This window comes from Pezoporus flaviventris, unplaced genomic scaffold (genome assembly GCF_033815535.1).
Source record: "Pezoporus flaviventris isolate CSIRO_AGI_PZ_B2104156 unplaced genomic scaffold, CSIRO_AGI_Pfla_v1 ptg000090l, whole genome shotgun sequence".
In the NCBI taxonomy this organism is placed as follows: domain Eukaryota; kingdom Metazoa; phylum Chordata; class Aves; order Psittaciformes; family Psittacidae; genus Pezoporus; species Pezoporus flaviventris.
Genome location: NW_026892638.1, coordinates 219,835 through 247,698, shown reverse-complemented (window position 1 = coordinate 247,698; position 27,864 = coordinate 219,835). Strand labels below are relative to the sequence as shown.

Here is a 27,864-nt window from a genome sequence, read left to right as displayed (position 1 = left end):
GAGATGGAAGACAGTTTAATAGTAAACTCTAAACACTTTTTACTGTGATTACATCACTTGCAATAATCACTGTTGCTTCATTTCCAGCAGTAACAGAGTTAGCTGGAAGAAGGCACTAGGCTTCAAACAAGTTTACCATACTCCTATGTAACACTTGATGCACAGCACAGTCAACAGCCTTTTTCCTATTTGCATTTCTGCACAGGTACATGATGCTACTGATGTAACTTGGGGACTGAACTAGAGGACCTCTGAAGGTTGCTTCCAACCCAAGTATTCTGTGATTCTATGATTCAATGAACTTTAAGCCAGATCCAAAATGTTGAGTTCTCTGTGTTTGACCATAGACTATAAGAGGTCCTACAGCAGGTCACCTGAGATTCTTAGAAGGACGTCAGGGTTTAACTGTTGCGTAAACTGAAAGAGGAAAAAGAAACTGCTATACTGCATTTCATTCAGTCTTTTCATCATAAAAGTCTTGCAGGGTTAAGTACACACATTTCATCTTTTTTGTAGTTTGATGTCAACCATTTCTTTGTTTCTCTCTCACTGTGACAGTCCTGGGTTCAGCTGTAAGTTTTCTCCTTCCTAGTAGCTGGTGCAGTGCTGAGTTTCAGCTTTAGTCTGAGAACAGTGTTGATAACACACTGGTGTTTTAGCTGTTGCTCAGTAATGCTTAACCCTGATCTCACCTGAGACTTTTCAGTCTCCCATGCTCTGCGAGTGAAAAGGGGCATGAGAAGCCTGGAGGGAACAGAGACATGAGACCTGACCCGAACTAGCCAAAAGGGTACCACAGCATGTCATACCGCAGCACATCATACCCAGTATATAAACTGTGGGGAGTCACTTGGAAGATCAGATTGCTGCTTGAGTTGAGCTGGGTATCAGTTGGTGGAAACAACTGTATTGTGCATCACTTTTGTTTACTGTTGGTTGCTTTTTTCCCCCTTTTTAGTTTTATATTCTCTCCCCTTGTTATTTCCCTTACCATTATTACTAGTAGTAGTGGTTTTGTATTACACTTCGGATTTTGTTCTTATCCCAACCTGTGGGGTTTATATTCTTTCAAATCTCCTCCCCATCCCACCCGCAGCAGGGGAGAGAAGGGGAGGAGAGAGAATGGTTGCAGGGTGCTGAATTACCCGCTGGGCTTACACCATGACAGTGGATATGAAAACTTCTTTGATTGCCTCCTTATCCAAGTTTCTGCCTGTAAAGAGAAATAAATTAGTTAACTTTATTTTACAATGTATTAAAAAAAAAAAATGCATGCAAGTAGCAATCTGCCAGTCTTCTCAGCAAACAAAATATTTATTATTCCAATGAGTGAGAACAGCAGTATTAAAATTAAGCTGCAGGTAACAAAGTAACTTTAGCTTTTACAGGCAACAACAGACTTCAAACTGTGCAAGTAAGGGAAAAGAGGAAAAACTGGAGTTTTCTGGTCATAAAAACACTTTGCAAAGCAAAGAGTAGTAAGCAGGAAATAGAAATGTACAGCCTTGGCCTCTGTACAGCTTTACAGAAAAAAAAAAACATATTTTATACGTTTTAATGGCTATAATCACCTTAGAGCTACTGAATATTCAATCAAACATTCAAAGCACTCCCATCACCAAATATATGATTATGTATTTTTATTTTAGTGTCACCAAAAGGAATACCATCGATTCCTCTTAGCTACAATATAAAACAGCAAGAGGTCTTGATGGATAAAACTTTGACTGGAGGTTGTGCTGAACATACTCACTGCAATTATTCTGGTCAGTTCAGGCCAGTTGCTTTTCACTGGACAAGTCACAGGACTACCTTCTGAAAGAACAGCTTCTTAAAGTCAAATGAAGAGATATGTAATTTCTTCCTACCTATTAGGACCAGTCTATTTGTTCTCTTTTCGCCTTCTTCCCAGGGTACTGCAGTCTCTTCTAGATCATAGAGCTCATGGACACCTTGGACTATCACCTGATGAGATTTGCCTTGAATAGATACCAGTCCCTTATCAGAAAAATAACTGTTAGGATACATAAATAAATCTTTAAAATGAAATATTTAAGAGGGGAAAAAATGCCCAGCTTTGAAACTAGGCCAAGCAGGGAAAAATATTTCTGGCAACTATGCACCAGTTTTAGTCAAAATAACCATGTAGTATGATCATGTCTAGTTGTAACATCCACCATTCTCACATCTCTTTATTTTATTAAAGACTAATCATTACTCTTTGCCATACTCTGCCTCCTGTTCCTCATTTGGTCAGTACCTGCATTTCTGAGCAAAAATAAAATGTCATGAGCTACTGTGCCATTTGGAATATATATATATATGGTGTTTGACACATGAGTACCTGAAAGACTGACTACTAAAAAAAGATGATGTAAAATGAGCAAAAATGTTTGACTTCAGATTATTCTGAATAAGCTGTCATAGTCAGCACATTCATTATACTGAATCAGAATCCCTGAATACTGGAGAATGAACAAACATTTGTGAAGTAAACCAACTAGCAATAGAATTAGAAATGCATACTGTCAGAGTCAGCTCATTGACCTAAATACCAAAAGCTGTATTAAAAAGTTTTCATCACTTCACGCACAACTTCATAAAATATTTTAGTGGAACACATTCTATAAAACATATCTTACATGCTTATAAAATTGAAAAAAAAAAAAAAGAAAAAGAGTTAAAAATCTTTCATAAAAAAAAAGGTCTGCATTTGACATATTAGTTGAAATTTTCTATTACCACCAAAATGATTATGACTGCAGGTAAGATAAGCAACAAACTTTGGAACCCACTCATAATTATGTGCGGTTCATTTGCTTTAGTGTATTTGTATGTGACTGAGAGCAAGCACGCTGATTATTACAAGCCTCAGATCTCCTACAGAATTTCTGTGATTCCAATGCTCAATAAAATAATAAAAAATGTTATTATGCATAGCAGTACTGTTTTCAGATGGCTTAAGATGCATCAGTGGCTATTTTCTTCTACTTGTCAGGAAAGGGAAGACAAGGATATTCCCATTTTGTTAGTGAAAAAGCAAGAATATAACCTTTCTTCCAATGATATTAAAATAAATATGTCACTATCCATGATGCACAAGTGTCCTCAGAAAGCAAACCAGAGTGTATTTTCTTGCATTCCTTACAGCCTACTAAATGACAAACTCAATTCTTATTTTTTAATGATTTACTTGGCTACTTGGTGTAAGGAAAACAAAAATATCCTAAATTGTCACCCGTACTCCTCTCAAAACCATGCCAACTGAAAAACATTTGAAGCACCCATGAAGATGAATACTTACAGGCTACATCTTTAGAACTACAGGCTGACAATATTCTGCATTACAATATATCTTGAATTACAAGAAGTTGTAAGTGTATACCACAACTAGTACTGCGCTGCTATGTTATGCCAAATTCAACTTCTGCATATTATGCCAACGACAATTACAAATAGCAATATATGGCAACCAATCTACAGTATCTAATCCCTAGATAAGGAGACATTTATGTGAGATGGATGGAACCTTTCAAAGCAATGGAGGTGGAAACAGAAAACTGTTTTAACTCTGTCCTGATTATTACCTCTGCCACTGATGTTTAGGACTGTGTATCTTCCCTCTCAATTCTAAACAAGTAAGATCAATGTTTGCTTCTCTGTCAGCTTTCTCCTTTTGAGTTGTTCCACCAGCCAGCAGATAACTAACTCTTTCTACACGGAACAACAACAAACTACTGTTCTCCATTTTATCTGTGCTACTACAGTGATCCAGTAATGCCTTTGATTAAGTCTGTAACTGACAACACACCATAGTTTTCTAGGTGTAACGGAGATAAAGCATAAAGAAATTGGCCATTTCTGACTAACTTTCAATCTTATGATGTCCATGGTGTGCCCACTCTTATCTTTCATATTCTTCTCCCACAGAAGATCCTATGAAAAGGAAAAATGTTTTCATAAACAGAATGGCATGGGATGATTTTTTATAAACAGCCACAATGATTTCTCCATTGACAGTGATGTATTACTTACCTGAATGAAGAGGTTTAAGTTTTCTTCTTTTATATTTCCTGGAACTTCAAATGTCACTGTAATTATACCCTGCAAATGGAAAGGCCCAGTTATTATTACCAACTTGAATACATATTTCACTACATAAATTAATTAATTACATTTCCTAACTCGGCCTAATAAAAAAGCAACTATATACCCATGTGAAATTAAAAAAAAACAAAAACAAAAAACCCCAAACAATCCACTTCCATCTTGCCCCAAATTGCTGTATTATGTAATACTATCTGGTTCTGTTTAGGGGTGCACTCAAGAGGCATACACACTACTTTGCATGGTTTAATGCCTTTAGCTTTTACCATATAATTCTTCACTGTAGCTGATGTCTGTTCTCAAAGAAAGCCTAAGAATTTTAATTTAAAGCTAGTAAGCTCAGTCATTCAAATATGTTTAAGAATTTTATTTTCTTAGGATACTGATCTTTGTCACAATTTCTGATCTTCATCACAATTCTAACGGACAGAAAATAATCAACATCTTTTCTACTATCCATACTTGCCTATCATAAATTTTTTTTTATAAATAGAATATGTAGGAATAGATTTCAAAAATAAAGCAGCAAACAAATCTACAACAAAGCACATTCCTGTCTGTATTCTATATAATCTTCCAAAGATCTTAAAACACATTACTTCCTAACTGAAATCTTCAACCTTCTAACAAGGTTGTTACAAAAAGATGAAGCAGTATTTTTGCTAATTACCTTGTCTAGATGTGCATGTGTTGTCTTCAGAAGCTCCAGCTTTTTCTGCAAACTGAAAAGAAGTTAAATGTTGTGTTTGAGTGGGATAGACAAAATGTCATTTCATAAACACTCAGCAGTATTGAAAAGCAAAACTAAAACAGATCTAAACTAAAAAATCTAGACTGCACACTCAGAATAAGCCTCAACTGTTAATTCAATTTTAATCTCAAAATACAGATGTTTAGCTATATTGGTTTGACCTAGTTGATCATTTGTGTTAGAATGTTATTTTTTTAAATACTATTAGATTTTAGTGACAACTTGCAGTATCTTTGGGATTTTAAATATAAACACTTCCAGAAGTACAACAGCCTTGATATTTCTTTGTATAGGAACAACAGCCAAACTATATCGTGAGAGCAAGAATTTGTCAATTTATTAGAAGTTGATTTAAAAAAAAGCCCACAGAAAAAAGAACCAACTCTAGGAAAATGATCTGAAAAGACAAAAAAAAATGTCAAAGCTGTAGCAGTAAGTGGAATCCTATATATCAGCTTCCATTTCAACTTTTGCCATACAGCTCATTCCGACTGTGCAGTGTGCTTGCTAATTTAAAACTCCTCTTTACTTCATAAAGGAACTTGGGGACTTCATAAATTCATAAATTTAAAACTCCTCTTTACTTCATAAAGGAACTTGGGGACGTTTTTTGTAAACTAAGATCCAGGCTCTTACAGTATCATTTTGTGTGACAACATAAAAAGTTACTGCAACTTTAGATTGTACAACCACATCTATCTTTAAGCAAGACAGTGCAAGATTTCTTCAAATACTGTTTTCTGCACCGAAGAACATTCCTCTCTTATGTCCAATATGCAGAAGAAAGAATACCCCAGCAAAGTCACTATGGTGCTCTCAGGAAAGATTGCCCATAAAAATCTCTTTCTACTTTGATGACCGTAAATTTTAAGAAGCCTTCAATGATGGTGGAAAAGGTAATGACTGTTACTGAAGTAACATTTATACACTCCTACTTCTTGCATCTTCTTCGGGTTTTTTGCCTTACTTTTTTCATACTGCATTCCACAAAATCCAGAACTCTTGATGTGCTTCCTGTCACTTCAGAGCACGTGCAATGTACTAGGTTCTACCAGTACAGTCACACCAATAGGATGTTGTATCTGCTAAGCTGACAGAAATCCCTTCTGTAATATGCAGTTAAAAGGACAATTTTATTAGTGTACTAGCATATTACTTGTGCTCAAATGGTGCTGAATTCAAAGAGTTTTTCTGCTGCATTTGATAGGGCAGAAAACACCTTTAATACTTCAGGCAGGGATTTCTGTACATGAACTAATACCAGGGTAAACAATTTAAAACTGTACAGAGGTCCAATAGAAACGAAAGAAATAGAACTTCACTTAAACAGTCCACAACCTTCTTGGTGCTCTTAGAATTTGTCTTTAAATGCTGCATTGTTTTAATACCAAATATTGAGAACCTCTAAAGGAACTATGAGTGAGATAAGTGAGAACAGACTGAGGAAAGCAAGAAAGGTTGTGGGGTTTTTTGATTAACTCTTTAAGGACTTTCTGAGATTTGCAGAGCACAGCACTTCCTAGTAAACCTTGCAGAATGCCATCCAGTATTACAGCTAATCACATCTAACTGTGAATTGCCATTATCAAGAACGATCCTTCTCTGGTTCACATCTTCTTAATGCTTTCTCTGTGTTGTGCGGTTCCAGGATGAGTCAGTTTAGCTACCTGATCCATCATAAGAACTCAGGACATTTATGATCTGGTTTATGACCTAACAGTTACCTACTGTCCATGAAAAATATGTTGGCCTTCCTCCTCCCTTAACTTTCTTCAAACAGTACTTTTCACAAATCATTCAAAAGCCAGTGCCAGCAAACAGAAAGGGCAGCAGAGAGCAAGGATAGTACTGCACCACTTCACTGGGAAATCCCATGAGCGCACCCCATCTACTAGAGATTACTAGCTTGCATCTTCTGCAATTTCTTCCTTCTGTAAATAAGGAAGTGGCTACATTCCTTTACCTGAAGTGAACACTGTGCATCTAGGAAGAAAACCAAAGCTGATACTGCCCCCAGTTACATATTCCCTCCTTTATTGATCTCTCCAGTAATCCTTGCTCTCTTTGCTGAACAACTTCAGCACGCGAAGTAAACAGAAAGCCCTTCTCCCCTCACCTCCAATTTTATTTTTTCCATCCTCTAGCATGCTGAAACACACATTAGGCATTAAAAAAGAAACAAGAACATAGAACACAGTAACCAGAATTTGTTGTGGCTTTGTCTGCTGTTGAACCTCAGTCCCTCACTCTTTTCTCTAAAAACTAAGGAGGCCTCAAGGCCATCATGACATGAAGTGAGAAAACTTTTAAGTACTTTAAGAAAAACAGTGGAGAGCGTATAAACTACTCCAATACTAGTATCAAAGCAAAACTTTAACCGGGGAAAAAGCCAACCACCCACGCACACTCTGGCTCATCTAACTTTACAAGGTCAAAAAACCTTTTTGCACACAAGTGGGAAAAAACCTCAGTCTCAGATTACCACTTATAAAGGGAGAATTTTAAACAAGTGAGAAAGCTAGAATTTCTAAGAAACCCAGATGGAAATTTTAGCCATGTATTTCATGCATGTATTTATACAAACAGACATTATTTCTAACGCAGGACAGCACAGCAAAATTATTACCATACCTTACTCCAGATAAACTGTCAAAAGCATGCAGGTCCAAGACATTGGAGAGATCAACTCTAAACAGAAGAAAGAAAGCAAGATTTGTATTTTTGCTATATTTAAATATTGTGCATAGTTAAATAATTATTTTTGAAATGGTTTACTGAAGCTTATATTAGTTTTCCTGTCTATCATACCAATGCCATCAATCCTTAGACTTATTTTTGAATGTTAGTGGATGGTACTGTCTCCTACAAGGAAATGGCAGTGCTTATTTACACAATAATATATAAGCACAGAAACATTATTCTTAAAAATATAGTAAAACCCAAGGTATTTCCAAGGAAGATGATAAAATCACTCATAATGGATGCCTGAATAACTGATTTTTCCTAAATGGGAAAAGGAACCCTGAAGTTCTTCCCAGCAATTATTCTCCATCCTTAATACAGACCCTATCAAAACACAAACCCCTGGAATATATGCAGTTTATACTGACATGCTATTAGCAAACAAAACTGAAATATGCTATAAAGAAAGTGCTACTACTAAGAATTTCAATTCTAAATGCTACAATGGTATCTCTTCAACTCCATCTCATTGCAGTATTTGTTGTTTTGTCTTTTAATCATTCAGGCTGCACTCCAAGTACATACATTAGATGCAAAAACTCCACACTGTACAGATGTCACAAAAATTGTAAATAATAGTAGTCTCAAAAATAAGACAAATTTTGATATTGCAAGATTAGCTATGAGTAAATATCCAAGATTTACCATAAGAACAAATTCCTGGTTAAATTTAACGTGTAGTCCTCAAGCATTCTCACCTCTCTTTACAGAGAAAAATGACAGTAGCATTATCCTAATACAACAACTTTATGAAATACTATAGTAATACTGAATTTACATAAGAGGACAACAAAAGTCTAAATTTCGCAGAATAATCTAGAGTGACTATTTACACATTAAAACATGAAAAAAAATGGTGAACATTAAAAGCTTGATTTCAAGTAATGCTCACAAGTTTATCCACACCTGCTGTTTTGAACACAAGTCCCAGATGACAATAAATATATTGAAGAAAATTACTTTTTATGTAAGAGACACATGATGACTTATGAGAAATTATTTACTGAGGATCTCTAGAAGAACAGTAAATGACTTCTCAGCAGCAGAATTTATGATTTATAATATTGCTCGTTCTTTAACAGTTTGCAAGTTAACAAGAATACAGTGTGAAGTTGTCAAACCTACTCAAACGTTTCACAAGGCTAGGCTCCTTGAAGAAAGTAATGAAAACAGTATGAGAATAATCCTTATACACTAACAGGATAATCACTAAAGAGAATGATTTTCATAGTGCATCTTTTCAAAAAAAGCATAAACATTCCAGTGATCAGGATAAGTTAAAACCAATAGAAACATTAACAAGATTAATATTTTTGGTAATGTAAGCTGAGCTGATCTTTAGATTGAAAGCAGATAAACATTTGTCTTCAAAACCCTGGGTTACCAAACAAAATACATATTCTACTTGCTGGTCACAGAATCACAGAATCACAGAATCCTAAGGGTTGGAAGGGACCTCAAAAGATCATCTAGTCCAACCCTCCTGCAAGAGCAGGGTAACCTAGAGTACATCACACAGGAACTTGTCGAGGCAGGCCTTGAATATCCCCTACGTAGGAGACTCCACAACGCCCCTGGGCAACCTGTTCCAGTGCTCTGTCACTCTCACAGTAAAGAAATTTTTCCTGATGTTCACATGGAACCTCCTATGCTCCAGTTTACACCCACTGCCCCTTGTCCTATCACTGGACATCACTGAAAAAAACCCAGCTCCATCATCCTGACACTCACCCTTTACATATTTGTAAACATTGATGAGGTCACCCCTCAGTCTCCTCTTCTCCAAGCTAAAGAGACCCAGCTCCCTCAGCCTCTCCTCATAAGGGAGATGTTCCATTCCCTTAATCATCTTTGTGGCTCTGCGCTGGACTCTTTCAACCAATTCCCTGTCCTTCTTGAACTGAGGGGCCCAGCCAGAACTGGACACAATATTCCAGATGCGGCCTCACCAAGGCAGAGTAGAGGGGGAGGAGAACCTCTCTTGACCTACTAACCACAACCTTTCTAATGCACCCTAGGATGCCATTGGCCTTCTTGGCCACAAGGGCACATTGCTGGCTCATGGTCATCCTCCTATCCACCAGGACCCCCAGGTCCCTTTCCCCTTCACTACTGTCCAGCAGGTCAGCCCCCAACCTGTACTGATACATGGGGTTGTTCTTCCCCAGATGCAAGACTCTACACTTGCCCTTGTTGAATTTCATCAAGTTCCTCTGGGCCCAACTCTCCAGCCTGTCCAGGTCTCGCTGAATGGCAACACAGCCCTCTGGTGTGTCAGCCACTCCTCCCAGTTTAGTATCATCAGCAAACTTGCTGAGGGTACATTCAGTTCCCTCATCCAGGTCGTTGGTGAAAATATTAAACAGCACTGGTCCCAGCACCGACCCTTGAGGGACTCCACTAATCACAGACCTCCAGCTAGATTCTGTCCCATTGACCACAACTCTCTGCCTTCTTCCTTCCAACCAGTTCTTGATCCACCTCACTACCTGATCATCAAGCCCACACTTCCTTAGCTTATCTATGAGGATGCTGTGGGAGACAGTATCAAATGCCTTACTGAAATCAAGAAAAACCACATCTACCGCTCTACCATCATCCATCCACCTAGTTACTTGCTCATAGAAGGCTGTAAGGTTGGTCAAACATGACTTCCCCTTGGTAAAGCCATGTTGGCTGCTCTTAATGACCCCCTCATCCTTGATATGTCTAGAGATGGTGTCAAGAATAAGTTGTTCCATCACCTTTCCAGGGATGGAGGTAAGGCTGACCGGTCTATAATTACCCAGGTCCTCCTTCTTGCCCTTCTTATAGACTGGTGTGACATTTGCCATCCTCCAATCCTCAGGCACCTCTCCTGTTTCCCACGACTTACCAAAGATGATGGAGAGTGGCCCAGCAATGACCTCTGCCAGCTCCCTCAGCACCCACAGGTGTATTCCATCCGGACCCATCGATTTATAGATGTCCAGATTACTTAACTGATCCCTAACCCAATCCTCATCTACCAAAGCAAACTCCTCCTTTATCCTGACTCCTTCCGGGGCTATAGGAATCTGGGTCCCCCAGGGAGAGTCTGCAGGAGTAAAGACAGAGGCAAAGAAGGCATTCAACACCTCTGCCTTCTTTATATCCTCTGTCTCCAGGGCACCCACTTCATTCAGCAGTGGGCCTATACTGCTTCTTGTGTTTTATTCACTATGTATTTGAAGAAGTCTTTGACCCGACTTGCCAGATTAAGTTCCAAGGAGGCCTTAGCTGTCCTAATTGCTTCCCTACATCCTCTAACAGCTGTCCTATATTCCTCCCAAGTGGCCAGCCCCTCCTTCCATAATCCATAGATTCTTTTTCCGTATGAATTTGCCCAGCAGTTCCTTGTTTAACCATGCTGGTCTCCTGGCTCCCCTACTTGACTTCCTACTCACTGGGACACTCTGATCCTGAGCTTTGAAGAAGTGGTCCTTGAATGCTGACCAACTATCTTGAGCCCCTTTACCACCCAGTACCCTTTCCCATGAGACTTCCTTTAGCAATTGATTGAAGAGGCCAAAGTTGGCCCTTCGGAAATCCAGAAATGTGGCCTTGCTAGGTATTCTATTCCTCCCACACAAGATCCTAAACTCCACCATCTCGTGGTCACTGCAGCCCAGGCTGCCATTGACCGTCACTACTTCAATCAGACCTATCTAATCAGGCAATAGCAGAGCAAATATTTTTCTCTGCCATTTCCAACTATATTTAAAAAGCCAAGTGTATTTTATCAAGATTATGTCTACTATTTTCCCTTCAAAATAGCTTAAAAGCAGGAAATTGTATTATAGGAAAGTTTATGCTAATATAGTCAAATATGTCATGTAACAGTATGCAAACTAGCCCCAGCAGTCTGAAAGACACACTGATCTCCTAATGTGCCTAGGAATACCCTATTTAATTTTTTTTAAGTAAAAAATCTGATTCAGAATTTCAATGAAAAACAGCAAAACAAACACAATTACTTTTCCTTCTTATAAACTTGTGTGCACCGCTTTCAAGGTAATTTTGTAGTAACAATTTATTTGCAGGAACCACCATGAGAAAAACCCTCCAATTGACACAACAGAAAGAAAACTTTATAGTGCATGTGGTCAGTGATCAGCTCAGAGACAACTTAGCTTTGCAAGCTGCTATCTTATTAACAAGTTGCAAGTAATTTTGAATTTCTACTTTTAACACTCCCTTAAAAACTGACTACATTTCAGAAAAATGCTGAAGCAAATTAAACTTCACCTGTATTAGCATTTTTCAGGAACTTTCCAAATGCTATCACTCCATGAATGGCAATATAACTAAAATATAACTTTAATAATTGAAAGCCATATTCATAAAAAGACTTAGAACAAAATGGGGGGGATATAAAGCCCAAGCTTTTGTAAAAGCCACTTCTCATGTAACTAAAAAATATAGAAATGTTTACAGTCACCTTGCAAAGTCAACTAAAACCCACTAATGATTAGCTCTGTAAACCAAGCTACATATTAGTAGGGATCTTTCTTTAAACACACACTAAAGTGTACAATACAAACAGTAGCAAAGAAAAATACAAAAGAAAAATACATTTTTACTTTAAAAAAAAAAAATCCTCCATCTAGATGCTTATTTGTAAAATAAATATTAAATATTTCTAACTTAATAGTTTTCCTTTAAGAAAACTGATCTAATAGCATAATTAAATCTGTCACAAAAGCAGCGGGATTTAGTACCTAGTAATAGTGGCCATTTAATACCTTGATCTTTGTGTCTCTAGAATTTTACCAAGTCCATTTATTGACCTAAAATAAAATAGAAAAATCTTTAGATGAAAATGCAACTAGAATACATTGTTTGAACAAATTAACCATGGAAAGTAGCATGAGAAATAGCACCACAATAATAACACCACTCCTGTTATCAACTTGTTGAACAAACCAACAAACATCCCAAACTACTTTGGCTTTGAGACTTTTTCATTTCCTAAGTAAAGGCTGGGGCACTTTACAAGTTCTGACAAAATACTACTGGAGTGAATAGCATTTTCCTCTTCAAAACTTCTCATGATACACTTTTCCTAGTGAATTCTTTACCTGCTAGAACTTTTTTCTTTTTTGACCTGATGCTAATTCTGAAAAATAAGAACAGCTGCCCACAAATGTAAAAATGTGGGCACATAATACAAAGGCCTGTCCTTAGTAACATTAAATCTTAGCTAGACAGCTAAGGCAGCTAGAGAGCTTAGAGAGACAACCTGATAAAATTATGTACGCAAAGAAAAGTATTTAAATGCCTTTAGAAAGGGACAGACTCTTGTCCCTTCTGAACTAACAATATGTGTCAGTTGTGAGACCTAATTCTGTATTAACAGCAATAAAGAAGTAACTGAGTTTAAATAAAAATAACCTTTGATCCAGTAAAGTGTCAACAGTTAGCCAAAAGCTTCATACCTGACACATGTTCTGACTTTATTCAGCTCTTCTTCTGAAACCAAATCTGTTTTATTGATGATGATAAGATCAGCTAATGCAACTTGCCTATTTATTAAGGAACAAAAAAAAAAATTAAAAAAAAAGACAACATGAACAAGTAACTACTTTTTCTGTAAGGCAGAAATACCATCTCTCTCACAGTGCCCCCAAAAAAACCTAGTATGAGTATTGCTAGTACAGAAAGGCAAGTATTAATCAAACTAGCACATCATGGAGTGTGAATAAAGTATTACTGGCTTCTCCTTGAAGTGCTCTTCTGTGCCAGAAATCTGTTAACTTACTTGCTAGTTTTGGGGGGTTTGTTTTTTAAAATGTGATCCAATCCAAAACTCTTGATAATTCATGAACTTCACAAGCCCCTATTTCACTTGTGTGTAGTCTTTGTAAAGTCATACTTGACGTCTCTTTGCTTCATGAAGACTTCTATTGCTATAATTATCCTTAACCACTGCGGCTCTGTATCTAGCAAAAAAAACTATTCCTCCAGCTCCAGTTCTACTTCGAACACCTGATAGATTCTAGCATGCATTTCTTTCTTCCCCCCAACACAGGTGGTTGCCCTTCACTTACGTAAAATCCCATTCCTCTGAAAGTATATATTAGATAAGCCAGATCTTGGAAAAAAGACCAAATGGAGCATGAAGTCTCTTTTCTATTTTCTACCTCATTACACCAATGTACCTTGGTTTAAAGCAAAGGAGGAGAAAAATACCTTATAAAAGAAGCCATTTATAATGGACTTCTATACAGTGCAGTTCCTAGCAGTGATATTTAAAATTAATTTATACATCCATACCGAGATGCTTCATTGACAAGGCCTTCTGACTTTTCCTCTGTCAAGTGCTAGACAAAATAGAAAATATTTGGCTTAATCATATTCAAATGACATTTAAATTCATTTCCAATTAAAGGAAGTCCATCTAGAATTTTTCTGTAAAATGATGGCAGAAAAGCACATTTATACAGTCACCATAACAAAAGCTTATAATCTCTTTTATGAAAACTCTTCTAACGAATTTTATGATTACAATGCTAAAGAGTTCAAACACTGTATTATATTCATAGAATCATAGAATAGCTAGGGTTGGAAAGGACCTGAAGATCATCTAGTTCCAAACTCCTGCCATGGGCAAGGACACCTCAAACTAAACCAGGTCACCCAAGGCTCTGTCCAACCTGGCCTTGAACACCACCAGGGATGGAGCATTCACAGCCTCCTTCGGCAACCCATTCCAGTGCCTCACCATCCTCACAGTAAAGAACTTCTTCCTTATACCCAATCTAAACTTCCCCTGTTTAAGTTTTAACCCATTACCCCTTGTCCTGTCACTACAGTCTCTAATGAAGAATCCCTCCCCAGCATCCCCGTAGCCCCCCTGCAGATACTGGAAGGCTGCTATGAGATCTCCACACAGCCTTCTCTTCTTCGGGCTGAACAGCCCCAACCTTCTACCTTCTCAGCCTGTCTTCATACAGAAGGTGCTCCAGCCCCCTGATCATCCTCGTGGCCCTTCTCTGGACTTGTTCCAACAGTTCCATGTCACTTTTATGTTGAGGACACCAGAACTGCACACAGTACTCCAAATGAGGTCTCACAAGAGCAGAGCAGAGGGGCAGGATCACCTCCTTCGACCTGCTGGTCACGCTCCTTTTGATGCAGCCCAGGATACGGTTGGCTTTCTGGGCTGCAAGCACACTGCAGCCGGCTCATGTTCATTTTCTCATCAACCAACACCCCCAAGTCCTTCTCTGCAGGGCCACTCTGAATCTCTTCTCTGCCCAACCTGTAGCTGTGCCTGGGATTGCTCCAACTCAGGTGTAGGACCTTGCACTTGGCATGGTTAAACTCCATAAGGTTGGCATCAGCCCACCTCACAAGCGTGTCAAGCTCCCTCTGGATGGCATTCCTTCCCTCCAGTGTATCAACCGAACCACACAGCTTGGTGTCATCAGCAAACTTGCTGAGGGCGCACTCAATCCCACTGTCCAAGTCAGCGACAAAGATGTTGAACAAGACCAGTCCCAACACCAATACCTGAGGGATACCAAGCTACAGGCCTGGGGAAGAGTGGCTGGAAAGCTGTTCATGAAAAAGGACCTGGGGGTGCTGATTGACAAAGCTGAACATGATCCACGTTGTGCCCAGGCAGCCAAGAAGGCCAACGGCATCCTGGCCTGTATCAACAACAATGTGGCCAGCAGGGCCAAGGAAGTGATTGTACTCAGCACTGGTGAGGCCATATCTGGAATACTCTGTTCCGAAGGCCAGCAAAGCTGGTGAAGGGTCTGGAGCACAAGTCTGATGAGGAAAGGCTGAGGGAACTGGGGTTGTTTAGGCTGGAGAAATGAAAGCTCATGGGGGACCATACTGGTCTCTACAACTACCTGAAAGGAGGTTGTAGTGAGGTGGCGGTCATTCTCTTCTTCCACAAAACAAGTGACAGGACAAGAGGTAATGGCCTCAAGCTGCACCAGGAGAGGCTTAGATTAGATATGAGGAAAAATTTCTTCATTGAAAGGGTGCTCAGGCATTGGAACAAGCTGCCCAGGGAAGCTGCAGATCACAGTCCCTGGAAGTGTTCAAAAACCATGTAGATCAAGATCAGTCCCTCAGTGATATGGGTTTAGTGGTAATGGTTGGACCTGTGGTAATGGTTGGACCTGATGATCTTGAAGGTCTTTTCCAACCTAGCTAATTCTATGATTCTGTGAGTTATTTTCTGCCTACTCTGCCATGAAGGCAGCAATCTCCAGGAGATTAGTATCTCACGCACCTGGAGGAAGTAAAAATTTAAATTGATGCTGTAGCATTAGTAAGAGCTCACAACTTACACCTTACATCTCTGGGAAGATCAGTCCTGTGCATTCCTTCATGAGCTCTAAACATAACAGGAATGTTGTTCTAAAATTTGGTTTTAAGTCAGCGGAATATCAAATGAAAATGAAATTGTCAAGGGAGATACTTAAATTTAAAAAGAAACTAGAAAACTATTTTTTCATCAAGTGAAATTATCAGGCATCTAACGTGATTTGATTGGCAAAAGTGAAAGGAAGGAAGGAAGGAAGGAAGGAAGGAAGGAAGGAAGGAAGGAAGGAAGGAAGGAAGGAAGGAAGGAAGGAAGGAAGGAAGGAAGGAAGGAAGGAAGGAAGGAAGGAAGGAAGGAAGGAAGGAAGGAAGGAAGGAAGGAAGGAAGGAAGGAAGGAAGGAAGGAAGGAAGGAAGGAAGGAAGGAAGGAAGGAAGGAAGGAAGGAAGGAAGGAAGGAAGGAAGGAAGGAAGGAAGGAAGGAAGGAAGGAAGGAAGGAAGGAAGGAAGGAAGGAAGGAAGGAAGGAAGGAAGGAAGGAAGGAAGGAAGGAAGGAAGGAAGGAAGGAAGGAAGGAAGGAAGGAAGGAAGGAAGGAAGGAAGGAAGGAAGGAAGGAAGGAAGGAAGGAAGGAAGGAAGGAAGGAAGGAAGGAAGGAAGGAAGGAAGGAAGGAAGGAAGGAAGGAAGGAAGGAAGGAAGGAAGGAAGGAAGGAAGGAAGGAAGGAAGGAAGGAAGGAAGGAAGGAAGGAAGGAAGGAAGGAAGGAAGGAAGGAAGGAAGGAAGGAAGGAAGGAAGGAAGGAAGGAAGGAAGGAAGGAAGGAAGGAAGGAAGGAAGGAAGGAAGGAAGGAAGGAAGGAAGGAAGGAAGGAAGGAAGGAAGGAAGGAAGGAAGGAAGGAAGGAAGGAAGGAAGGAAGGAAGGAAGGAAGGAAGGAAGGAAGGAAGGAAGGAAGGAAGGAAGGAAGGAAGGAAGGAAGGAAGGAAGGAAGGAAGGAAGGAAGGAAGGAAGGAAGGAAGGAAGGAAGGAAGGAAGGAAGGAAGGAAGGAAGGAAGGAAGGAAGGAAGGAAGGAAGGAAGGAAGGAAGGAAGGAAGGAAGGAAGGAAGGAAGGAAGGAAGGAAGGAAGGAAGGAAGGAAGGAAGGAAGGAAGGAAGGAAGGAAGGAAGGAAGGAAGGAAGGAAGGAAGGAAGGAAGGAAGGAAGGAAGGAAGGAAGGAAGGAAGGAAGGAAGGAAGGAAGGAAGGAAGGAAGGAAGGAAGGAAGGAAGGAAGGAAGGAAGGAAGGAAGGAAGGAAGGAAGGAAGGAAGGAAGGAAGGAAGGAAGGAAGGAAGGAAGGAAGGAAGGAAGGAAGGAAGGAAGGAAAAGAAAACTCCTAAACTATTTCCTAATTGTGCACAACCTAAGCACAGCATAAAAACAGGATGACTTGGCGGGAACGTCTCCTTTGACTTTTTGTTTGTAATCCTCTGTGTATTGATTCTATTGAATTAAATGTTGTCAGATTTGTTGTTCTGTCCAAATATCAAGTCTGCGAAGCAGAGAACTGGCACTTCAACTGCTTGCCCTTGATTAAAAAAAAATAATAATAAAATAAAATGAGTATTTCAGATTGCTGGGTGACAAATCCATTAGTGACAACCCATGATACCAGTTATCACTTCAGTTTCTATTGGCTGACTGATCACAGGGTACTACTTGGCAGCTTTCCTTGTAACAGGTTGGTTAATTGAAGCATGACACCCTTAAACTGCTGCCTGTTACCTCAATCTCATTACCTGCATGGCTTCAAAATTCTCTGAATCACAAGCAGCCGTTGAGGTCAAGCTTTGCAACCAGAGGAACTGCATAAGTTATCAAGTCCTTTATACAAAGCAAAAGTAGTTTACTTGGCAGAAAAAGTTGGAAGTTTCTGCTACTCTGAACAGATGTCTGTGTTGTACTGATTAAATAACATAAGCATTTTCATTAAGCTGTCAAAAATAACAATGGATAGAAATGCTGAATATTTCAAAACATTTTTGTGCTGTCTCTGACAGTACTTGAAAGCTTAAACATGAATCTTTTAACATTAATAATTCAGGGCTGCTGTGTGGAACATGATTTTATTTGCTTGAAACCAGTAAATCAGCATTGCATGGAGAGAAAGATAAACAGAACAACATTTTCGCAAATAGTAAAACACATCCAAAGTAGTATGAAGGCACCCAGCTAAAAAGGGGAGTAATTTCAGACTTGTTGTGGCTTCTTGTGATAGTTCAGCTGATTTAAAAGTTGGCTCCTGCTTAAAAACACAAACCAGCTCTCATCCCTCCCCTACATTTTCTACCAACTCCTCCACAGAAGGCCATGCAAAACATGATGGCTTAACTTGACAAACTGGCTTGCTATGAGGTTACATTAGCTCTATCCCGGTGCAACACAATATGGTGAGGGGACAGGACTGCCCCCTTTCAGTAAATCAACTGTTAGATTACCTCCACTGAAACAAGAAATCCAAACAGTCCACACACACAAAAAAAATATTACAAAGGAGGGGTCACTTCCATATTTTTTAACCATTATTCCTCAGTTTTCTCAACTTTTTACAGACATTACAGAGACATTAAAAACAGCTCCACAGTATGATGGTATTTTTTACCCTGGGGATTTTTTACCCTTCCTCACGGTCACTTTTGTTTTGAATCCTGCAAAATCAGTACCTAACTGAAGTCATCAGTCACTTCCTAAGTTAATTAAGTTGCAAATAATTATATTTATTACTACCTATTACAAAAAAAAAGACCAAAACAAAAAAAAGCAACACCAAAAAAAAACCAAAACAAAACACAGTTGAAGTATTTGATTTAATCACCATTTCTGCTATCCTAATGGTTCAATACTGTTTTTATATTACATATCATATAGATTAGTCTAATACCTGCTCTTTTTGTCTGCTTCCATGTAATGAAGTAACCCTCTAATCTGAAATGATATCTAGACATCTGGTTTTCTCATCTCTCCTCACCACACACACCACTTGCCATTACATTAGCTTTCCCAATTTGAGCCTTAACACATCAGTATCAGAGGCCCATTCTTCAGAGGTTTCTCTTCAAGTAACTTAGGCCAATGACACTCTGTAAGGCACATTTCTCCACTGTTTTTACAGTAATCCAAATACCTATCTAGAATACAACCAAGATTTCTAAGTGAAGTCATGGAACTAGAAGGAATCAAGTATCTAGCATCCTGAGAACTCTTAGTAGACATGCTGCAGTGTTGGTAAGAATCTGAATTCCTATGTGTATTGGTACTTCCTTGTTCCCATTCAAAATATAGCACTAATGTACCATAGCAACTGAAATACAACCTCATTGTAAGAATTAAAGTTATTGTAAAACAATGTAATTCATCTGAATGAACATTATGCAATAGCTGTTCTTATGCTGCAGTTTTAAACTGTGTAAAAATTCCAGTAGTTTACCTGCAATCCATGCTTTGCATCAACAACCGACACAATACCTAAAAGAGAACATTAAATGGAATAGAAATGTCTGGCGAATTTAACAATTTAACAATTTATAAACTTCCTGTACAACTACAAAAATAAAAGTATCACATTTACAACTTGTTATCATACTTTCAATGCTTGCAGTATATCTGAGCATTAGACTTGTTACCTAATTATTTTCTTATTTGTAATTTGTATTTGTGTAAAAAAAAAAAAAAGTCTATCACACCAGGTGAGAGAAATTCTTACAAGGTAGATACCTCTCCCCTTCTTTCACAACAGCAAACAAGCAAATTTTACAGGTTATTGAAACAAATTACAGGGACTGACTGAGGTATGCGGCTATTCTCATCGTAAGTAACCAGGAATCTGCAGAATTTCTCTGGCAGAAACTTAGGAAGCCATTTCTTATTGAACTGTTTGCTTGGCTAGATGGGTATTTCACAGACTAATCAAAGTGTTAGCAAGGTATTTTTTTAAGTCAAAAAACAAGACTGTTTTGCTTACATTAAAAAAAAATCATCATTCAACAAGCTTTTTAACTACATTTAGTGATGATTCATACTACAGTGAACTCGGATTTTTATTGGAACACAGCCAAATACTAGAGCTAACAGAGTACAACAAAAAAAGTAGAAAATAAAAGGCAGGAGACCAGATGATTACAGGTTAAGAGTTAAAAAAAAAAAAAAAAAAAAAAAGGAAAAAAACTTCTAAATAATGTTTTATAACATCTAATGACGGGTTCCATCCCTCCAATCACAAGACTGTTTCTGTATCTGACCCCTTAGCAAAGCATTACACAACTTTTGTTCCATTTAGTAAACTGAAATAGCTCACCATAGTCAGACAAATGAGCACCGGAATCAGTAAGTGAATCTCTGCGGTCAAATTTGGGGATTTGAGAAACAAAATAATTTTCTGACATTTCAAACATTTTCTTTAACCTTGCCTTAAATTATAAAAATACATTACATTAAATCAAGATACAGAATGTCAATATGTTAGAAAATCTGCATGTCTTACCATCAAGATAGATATCACTTCCCAGCTCAGAATCAACCCAGAACATGGAGGCCACAGCTCCTATGAATTGCAGTAAATTCAGTTGCAAAATTTACATTTTCCAGTAAACTACTAATATGCAGACATTTCATTAAAAAATTCTTATTTGTAGTGCTGTACTTGAAACTCCCCTCTTCCAAACTCAGAATGCACCATAGACTTCAAATACCCACCACACATTTGACCTAACAACAGCTACCAAACATTTTACTTGTGCATACATCATCAGCTAGGACTACAAAAAGCTTTAAAAATCTCACAAATCTGGATGCAATTTAAGTTGGCTAAACTACCTTTAGTAGTAGTATCAACTAAATGTCATTACTATACTCCACGGCTCACTCTTTCTAAGAAGTTCTGTACTCCACCATTCACCTTTCAGCTAGTTTCTAGGTCATGGAACACATACAGGGGAAAAAAAACAACAACATACAAAACAGTTAAAGAAAAATGGAATTAGGACATTTAAGAAATATGCTCCCTCCTAGGGACCCCTTCTTCTTCACTGGCTTCTATGACCTCTGCCATAGTTCCTTACATCTTAAATCAACAGGATTTTAAAATAAATAAATAAATAAATAAAAATAAAAGAGCTTTTGGCTTTAGATAAAATAGACTGAGTTAAGAAATGTCTAATGCATGTTCAATCTGCAACTAGATACTGCACTGAAAGGGGAATTTAGGAACGTAAATCATGCCTGATCAGTCTGGGAAGGCTGTATCTGGCTTTCTGTGAAAAAAAAAAAAAAGATAAAATTACTGTATTTGTGGACAAGGGTAAAGTACCATAAGCCGTTTACATCACCTCCAGCAGATTTTTCAACATTGCTTCAAAGACATTCTAGTAGTCAAGCTGGGACATTATCAATCTAAATGAAAAGACAACTAGGTAAAACTGGTTGATAATTAAGCTATAAAGCTGCAATTAACAGGTCATACCCTAACTGGAAGAAAGTAGTAAGTCAGGTTCTGTTCTGGGTGGAACCTGTCCTGTTTAACATCCACCAGGAACCAAGAAGGAACAGAAGACATGCTTGTCAAGACTGCAGAGACTATGAGAGTTGGAAAGGAACAGCTAATATATCTAAGGGCAGAGCTATCTTTCAGAGGGACATGGCCAGACAGGAGGGAATGGCCAACAAGAAACAGATGAAATTCAGCAAGAAAAAACACTGAGTAATAATACACTTAGGAATGAAGAGCCCTGGGCAATGACACAGGCTAGGGACAGACTGCCTGGGGAGCAGGTCTACAGAGAATGCCCTGGGCATCCTGGTAGGCAGGAAGCAAGCAAGCAGGGTACCCATGGATCAGAAAGGCCAAAACCACCCCAGACAGTTGGAACAAAAGCATGGCTGAAGCAGGTTATTTTCCTCTAACACTTTCAAGTCCGTATCTGGCTAGCACTTCCAGCACACAGATCCCCTATACAGGAAGCGTACTATCAGTACAGTTGAGGACAGAGCACAAGCCCTACAAGGAGAGGTGAGGGAACTGCATTTGCTCAGCCTGGGAGACAGGAAAGTGCCTGTAGAATCTAACAGCATCCTCCCTGGTACCTACAGGTGAGTCACTGAGAAGACTGATCCAGACTGTGGGAGAAGGATGGGAGACAACTGTAGTAAGCAGAACTAAGCAAGGTCCAGACAACATTTATCAGCAAAACGTTTTTTCACCATGAAAAGGCAGGCACAGAACAGGTTGCCTGGAAAGGTTGTGTCAAATTTATCCTTAGAGGATGGAGATATATGACCTGATATCCCAAAGGGTTTGGTCTTTTCTTATAGCTGATCCTGTTTTGGACAAGAGGTTGGACTGAGGACCTCCTAACATACTGAATTATTTTGTATGATTCTAGTATTTTTTCATATTAGGCCTCATTATCCATTGAATTTCCATCCAGATGAGATCCTTCTGGAATAATGAAACATGTAGTATTCTCTTGTCTTTGTACCATAATCTGTAATCTTGTGAGGATGTAAAACAGAAAATTACTAAACTGCTGAGTCTTGAGCAAAAAGAATCAACAAGTAGTTGGACAACTTGCACCATATTCTATCAAGGATTCTGAATCTGTGACCTGATACCTGTGTACTACACATGGCCTAGGAGTAAGCTACTCCTGTTTTCTGCTAAAATGGCCCTGTAAAATAGATTCTAGCAACTGCAGAATGTGCTGTATATTTCTTAAGGAAAAAAAAAAATTAAAACATCATAATTATGAAAAAAAAACCCAACTTAACATAGATCAGTGGCACAATATGAAGGGCAGGAGGAGCTGACAGCAGCAACAGCACTTTTTTTTTTTAATTATCAGAACCTTTGCTAGAGGCAGGCTGTCAGTAACTAAGTGAAGTAAGCACATTAGAAGAAAAAAAAAACAAAACAACAAAAAACCTCAGTACCTAACCTCATTCTAACACCTACAGCTGTCCACCTGAAATGACAATATGCAGTCCTCCAAGCATCACTCGGCATCAACACCAAATGCCTGTCATTTGTTCACAGTGCTTACTCATGCAAGATATAGCAGGCCACAACATCTAATGGTTTTCTGGTGTCTATTGATTTTTTTTCCCAAAACCTTAATAGTTTTCCAATTTGACTCACACAGAATTTGTCCGTAACAGAGGCCAAATCAATGTCCTTTCCTTTGAAGGAAATTACTTTACCATGACAACTATTTAGCTTTCAGCTGGAAAACATCAGTCTCCTAAATGGAAACAATTGCATTTCTGATAAGAATTTCCTTCACTCTCGATCAACAACACATTTTTAATTGATGATTCAGTGAAAATTGTTTTAGATAGCTATTACTAACATGAGCTCAAGTTTAAACACCTTTTTATAATAAATATCTAAAGATAAAGAGTACACAAGAAATTTTTAAGATCGACTATTGTTCTCTACCTACCAGAAGCATGTATGAGTCTGTTTTGGAGCATATTTTATGACTTCATAAAATGCAAGTTCTATAACAATCAGTGTAACAATACATCAGATGCTAACAATTTATACTTGAGAAGGAACAATACAGAACAGCAAAAGCCATCTGAAAACCACTAGTTCCAGGGTGCTCCTCTTCTCCAAGCCCAGTTTCTTTTCTTTATAGAAATACATTTTAGCTGGATTTCTGTTGAGCTTTAGGGGCAATCTGGAGTAAGTTGAAAAAAAAAAAAAAACACCACCCAAATCCCTGCTACTGCAGCTATCTAATTCACTTTTTAGTCTATGTAGCAATTAAAGTATATGCCTGATAACTCACTACTTTAGATTACATCTTGCACAGTGAACTGATAGGTAAGCAAACAAGCACCTCATAAAAACAAAATAATTATCAGTTACGAAAACTGTGTGAACTACCTGGATCTGCCAAACCAGTTGTCTCTAACAATATATAGTCAAATTTTCCTCTCCTTTGCATCAGGTTCTCAATCGCCTTCACACCACTGTCCCTGTAAGAAGAAACAAACGTGAGAACAGAGAAAACAAGCTAAAACATGTATAAACATTTATCTTCTGACACAGAACACAGTGTCATTACCATCAAAGCAAAGGGCTGAGTCAGGGCTTACAATTCACAATGAAAACTCAGCCACCCAGCTGCTGCTCTAATATTAGGCAAACTGTACTTTCCTGTTTTATTTTGGTCTGAAACAGTATTTGCTTACTCCCAACAGGAATAATAAAGGTGATTTAAATGAAGATTTGTTTTCAAACACTGAAAACCCTGTAATGGACAGCAGGACAGTGTAAACACATGACTATTTGGTTTGGCGGGAAGGGAGCTGGAGAACTGAACCATGTTCTCCTGCCTTTCCACCTTACCTACAGCAAAATTAAGAGGAGTTATTTACTAGATCTCAGCTGATGAAGTCAGCCTGAAGCAGAAATGTATGGCATTATATAAGACACCAATGTATGTAAAATATTGCAGCAGTGGCGGCATTTCTTGCATCCCAACAGAACACAGTGCAACAGGGTCTTCTGTTTTCCATTTACTACTCCAACTTCAGGCATAGAATAAGTTCTTCCAAATTTTCATGACTATTAGGCCATCACTTTCACTATAAACTTAGCACAAACAACCTAGCATTCAAGCAAAAAGGGTCAAAACATGTCGAAGGAACAAATACACTCCTGCATTTTAACATGACCATCATCTAACAATTTGGAATTCTGTATTTCATTAGGTTACCAAAAGGTTCTCTCTCCACCCTGAGGTGTAGAGTATTCATGTATTAACCAAAACACAAATAAAAACCCAGATTATTTAACGTGGAAATTCCTGTATCTTTAGCTCTCTGTATAAAAGCATGTAATACAGAAGAAGGAGAGCTCCTTAACTACAATATCCCAATGGTGTATAAATCAGTATTTGGATTATTTTTCTGAAAGACACTAAGTCCAAACCCAGTGAGGCAACAAAATGAAGTAAATTTCTATCTCCCAAAGTCCAATTTTTGTTTTATCCTACAAGGAAATCTCGGTCAGTACTACCACCAGTTTTAGGAACCAGATTCTCAATGTCTTGTCCTTTCTCCAGCTCTCCCAAAACCCACTCTAAGAATGTGTTCCTTACTTTACAGAACAGCACAGGCAGCCATTTCTGAGCTCCAGCCATTCTTCATAGAGTTCTCCCCCTTGACTGATTGCCAGGGATTTCTCCAAGGCACTTCCTGGAAATATAAGTAGTACTACAATATTAATCTATAAATCTGCATGACGACACCTGGAAAAGAGATAAAAGATTTGAGTTGGTATACATTTTTACTCTTGTATTATATATTTTAATTCTGAGACCATGTTTCTGGCATGTTCTTCAGAAATTAGTATTTTCCATTTTATGAGAAATTTAAAAGCCAAAGTCAAGCTGGTTCTACAAAGACCAAAACCCACAGAATGAAAGTACAGAGTAAATGTCACAAACTTTCCTGACAGAACGGGAAGTCAGCCTTCACCTCCATATCAAATAAAGGATCTCTCTTACTTTTCAATTTAGACTCCATGACCAGAAAAGCAGTACACATCTTTGTTGACAAAAACGAACAAAGAAAACACCACCAACTTGGTGCAAACTGTAAGCAATGCTGATATGAAATCACAGCTATAACAGTTAAAAATCCCGAGAAGGAAAGCAGAAAAGTTCAAAGAACCACTGGCACCAAGCACACACCTTCCCATTTTCTTGGGGATAATTTGTGATCTGCAAGTGACTGACAGGCAGGGAAAGAAAATATTATCTACCAACACATTACTTTCATTTTCATTTGCTTGAAACTAAGCAGGACAAATGGAGGCACAGAACTTCCAAAAGGGTGATATGTTCGTTACCTTGACTCCAAGGGACTCGATTTATGTAAGAAACAGATTAATGCATAGTATTATTTTATGAACACTATCCAAAAGATTTTTTGCCTTCTTAAGACAATGACACAAAGCAGTAACTTCAGTAACAGATTTAAAACTACAATGCTTTCAATTTCCAGAATTTGTATGTATTTGTCATTTTATGGCTAAAACAATGTTTCTGCAAATTTACATACCTTCTCCAAACTCATTCAGAATAACTGCTATTCTTTTATCATGCTGTTCTGTAAGTATGTAATTTAGAAGAGTTGTTTTCCCAGCTCCTAGAACACAGATCATATTTCTATTAAAATGTTTTTAAAAAGCGCAGATTTTCAAATAAAAGGCAAACACTGTTGTGCAACCTCTGACAAATCTCTCCTCTCCTGAAATACGAGTTTTCATGATTGTAGCTTGCATTCCATTATTATACTGTAAAAATTAATTTGTAAAGATAATTTGATCCCATGCAACTATCAGGATATTAAATATCAGCCTTAAGAAGACAGGTGGTTTCCCATTCACTGTCAGTGCTTGACAGACTTAAAACTCCTCTATCAGCTTTGCAGCCTTTCCTGAGAAAACCCTTTTTACGTTTCAGTTAACAAAAGGTGCACTTATTCTTTCCCCTATCACCGCCTTTTCCAACCAGCACTTCTGTCATCGGTAATCAATGATGTGCTACTGACTGCCATTACATGAGGCATTGTTAACCAAGGTGTTCACACCTTCTGTGTAATACCACGTTACTAACAGTTTCACCCTGTATATGCACAAGATCAGAAGTAGGGGAATTTGGTAAAGCAACCTTCCTTCCCTGCCCTCGGGCCACTGTGAGTATGATGTAATGGAAAGTTACAACTTTTAGAAGTGTTGGTGATCCTAAACTTAACCTTACCCTTACCATACACATCTGTATTTGAAGCTCTCAAAACAGTGTTGGTTTAAGTGAGGGAAGCCAAGCCTCACATTTCTACGACTGCAATTCAGTTTGAATTTAACTCAGCAAATACCCAGTTTAAATGCATTCTGTTAAATATACTGACGTTCGGTGGCAAAACGCGGTTTGTCAAACATAACCATAACAAAACTGGAGCTGGTACCGCTGATCGAAATCGCTGTGAAAGCATGGCCGGAGCTGTACTTGGCAGAAGCTGCGCAAGGACAGCGCGCTTTCACTACGCGAGCAGCGCCGATGACCGCTTTCTGTACAGCACCAGGGGCGCGATCTGCCACCCAGCCGGCGGGCAGGGGGGCAGCGGCCGGACCTGCCAAGCACTCTCGCCTCCGGAGCCCCCGCTGCCTAGCCCCGTCCTCGGGTCTCCCAACCGCCACGGGCCGCCTGCTCAGCTCCCCCCGGCACCGGGAGGCGCGGCACGCCGGCGGCGGGAAGGGCCGCGGGGCTGCTTCTCACCCAGATACCCCGTGATGATGGTCACGGGGATCTTCCTGCTGCGGCTGGACTCGGTCTCCCCCTTGCCGCCGGCGTCTATCGGGACCAGGTCGGGGCAGACTTCGTCCTCCATGAGGGCACGGGCCCTGCAGCTCTGCGCGGCCGAGGGACAGCCACAGGCGGCTGCAGGCTGCGGCGGGCACCACCGCCCCTCCCCTGAGCCCCTGCGGCCTGAGCACGGACCGCCGCTCACCCGCGCCTTCCCGACGTCACGCACGTCACGTCATATGGCATGGCACGGCACGGTATGGCGGCAACACCGCCTCACGCTGGCGAAGGGCACGCAAGCGGCTTACAGCGTCTCCTCTCCGCGCATGCGCTTTGGGCTTCATCGCGGAGCCGGGTTAGGCTGTGCAGCCGTGCCGCCGCTGGAGAAGCGGTGGGCTAAGAGCCTGCTGTTAACAGCCGGCAGCCGGGCTGCGTGGGGACTGTCGAGGTGGTGGTGGTGGTGGTGGCGGAGGCGGGCCGGGTCCTTCCGACCGCGCATCCTCTTCAGTCCGGTTTCGGGAAGTTCCCACCCATGGGGACCGCTGGGGATGTCTCCGGTGCGGTCGGCAACCCTCGTGCGAGGTGGATGTGCTTTCTTTTATTAATAGTCAAATAAAGTTAA

The 27,864-nt window shown here is 39.4% G+C and overlaps 1 protein-coding gene across 5 annotated transcripts; it reads right to left on the bottom strand.

The window, feature by feature from the left end:
• LOC133280857 (zinc-regulated GTPase metalloprotein activator 1A-like) lies at positions 1-27,356 on the bottom strand. 5 transcript variants are annotated; one of them, XR_009747305.1, is made up of 15 exons: positions 27,216-27,356; positions 25,999-26,085; positions 25,035-25,131; positions 23,816-23,907; positions 20,414-20,473; positions 19,361-19,398; positions 13,895-13,941; positions 13,057-13,143; positions 12,364-12,408; positions 7,490-7,546; positions 4,778-4,829; positions 4,036-4,104; positions 3,871-3,936; positions 1,869-1,979; positions 1-1,213 (listed from the first exon to the last, which is right to left on the bottom strand). XR_009747305.1 is itself a non-coding variant. In XM_061475870.1 (15 exons), exons 1-15 carry the CDS (start codon positions 27,325-27,327, stop codon positions 1,155-1,157), a joined length of 1,098 nt encoding a protein of 365 aa, XP_061331854.1. In that variant the 5' UTR covers positions 27,328-27,356; the 3' UTR covers positions 1-1,154. The 5 variants fall into 5 exon arrangements, 4 of the variants coding, with proteins under 4 accessions (XP_061331854.1, XP_061331857.1, XP_061331858.1 ...); XM_061475870.1 differs by having other exon boundaries at positions 1,869-1,998; XM_061475873.1 differs by lacking the exon at positions 27,216-27,356 and adding an exon at positions 26,706-27,197 and having other exon boundaries at positions 1,869-1,998; positions 25,035-25,184.
• Positions 27,357-27,864: the final 508 nt, after the last annotated feature.

Coding starts and splice junctions, on each gene's coding strand:
- LOC133280857 (XM_061475870.1), bottom strand. CDS start 27,327: ATGGAGGACGAAGTCTGCCCCGACCTGGTCCCGATAGACGCCGGCGGC. Junction 4,830..7,489: donor GACAGTTTATCTGGAGTAAG/GTATGGTAATAA, acceptor ACTTCTTTTCAG/TTTGCAGAAAAAGCTGGAGC. Junction 3,937..4,035: donor ACTTAAACCTCTTCATTCAG/GTAAGTAATACA, acceptor TCCTTTTCATAG/GATCTTCTGTGGGAGAAGAA.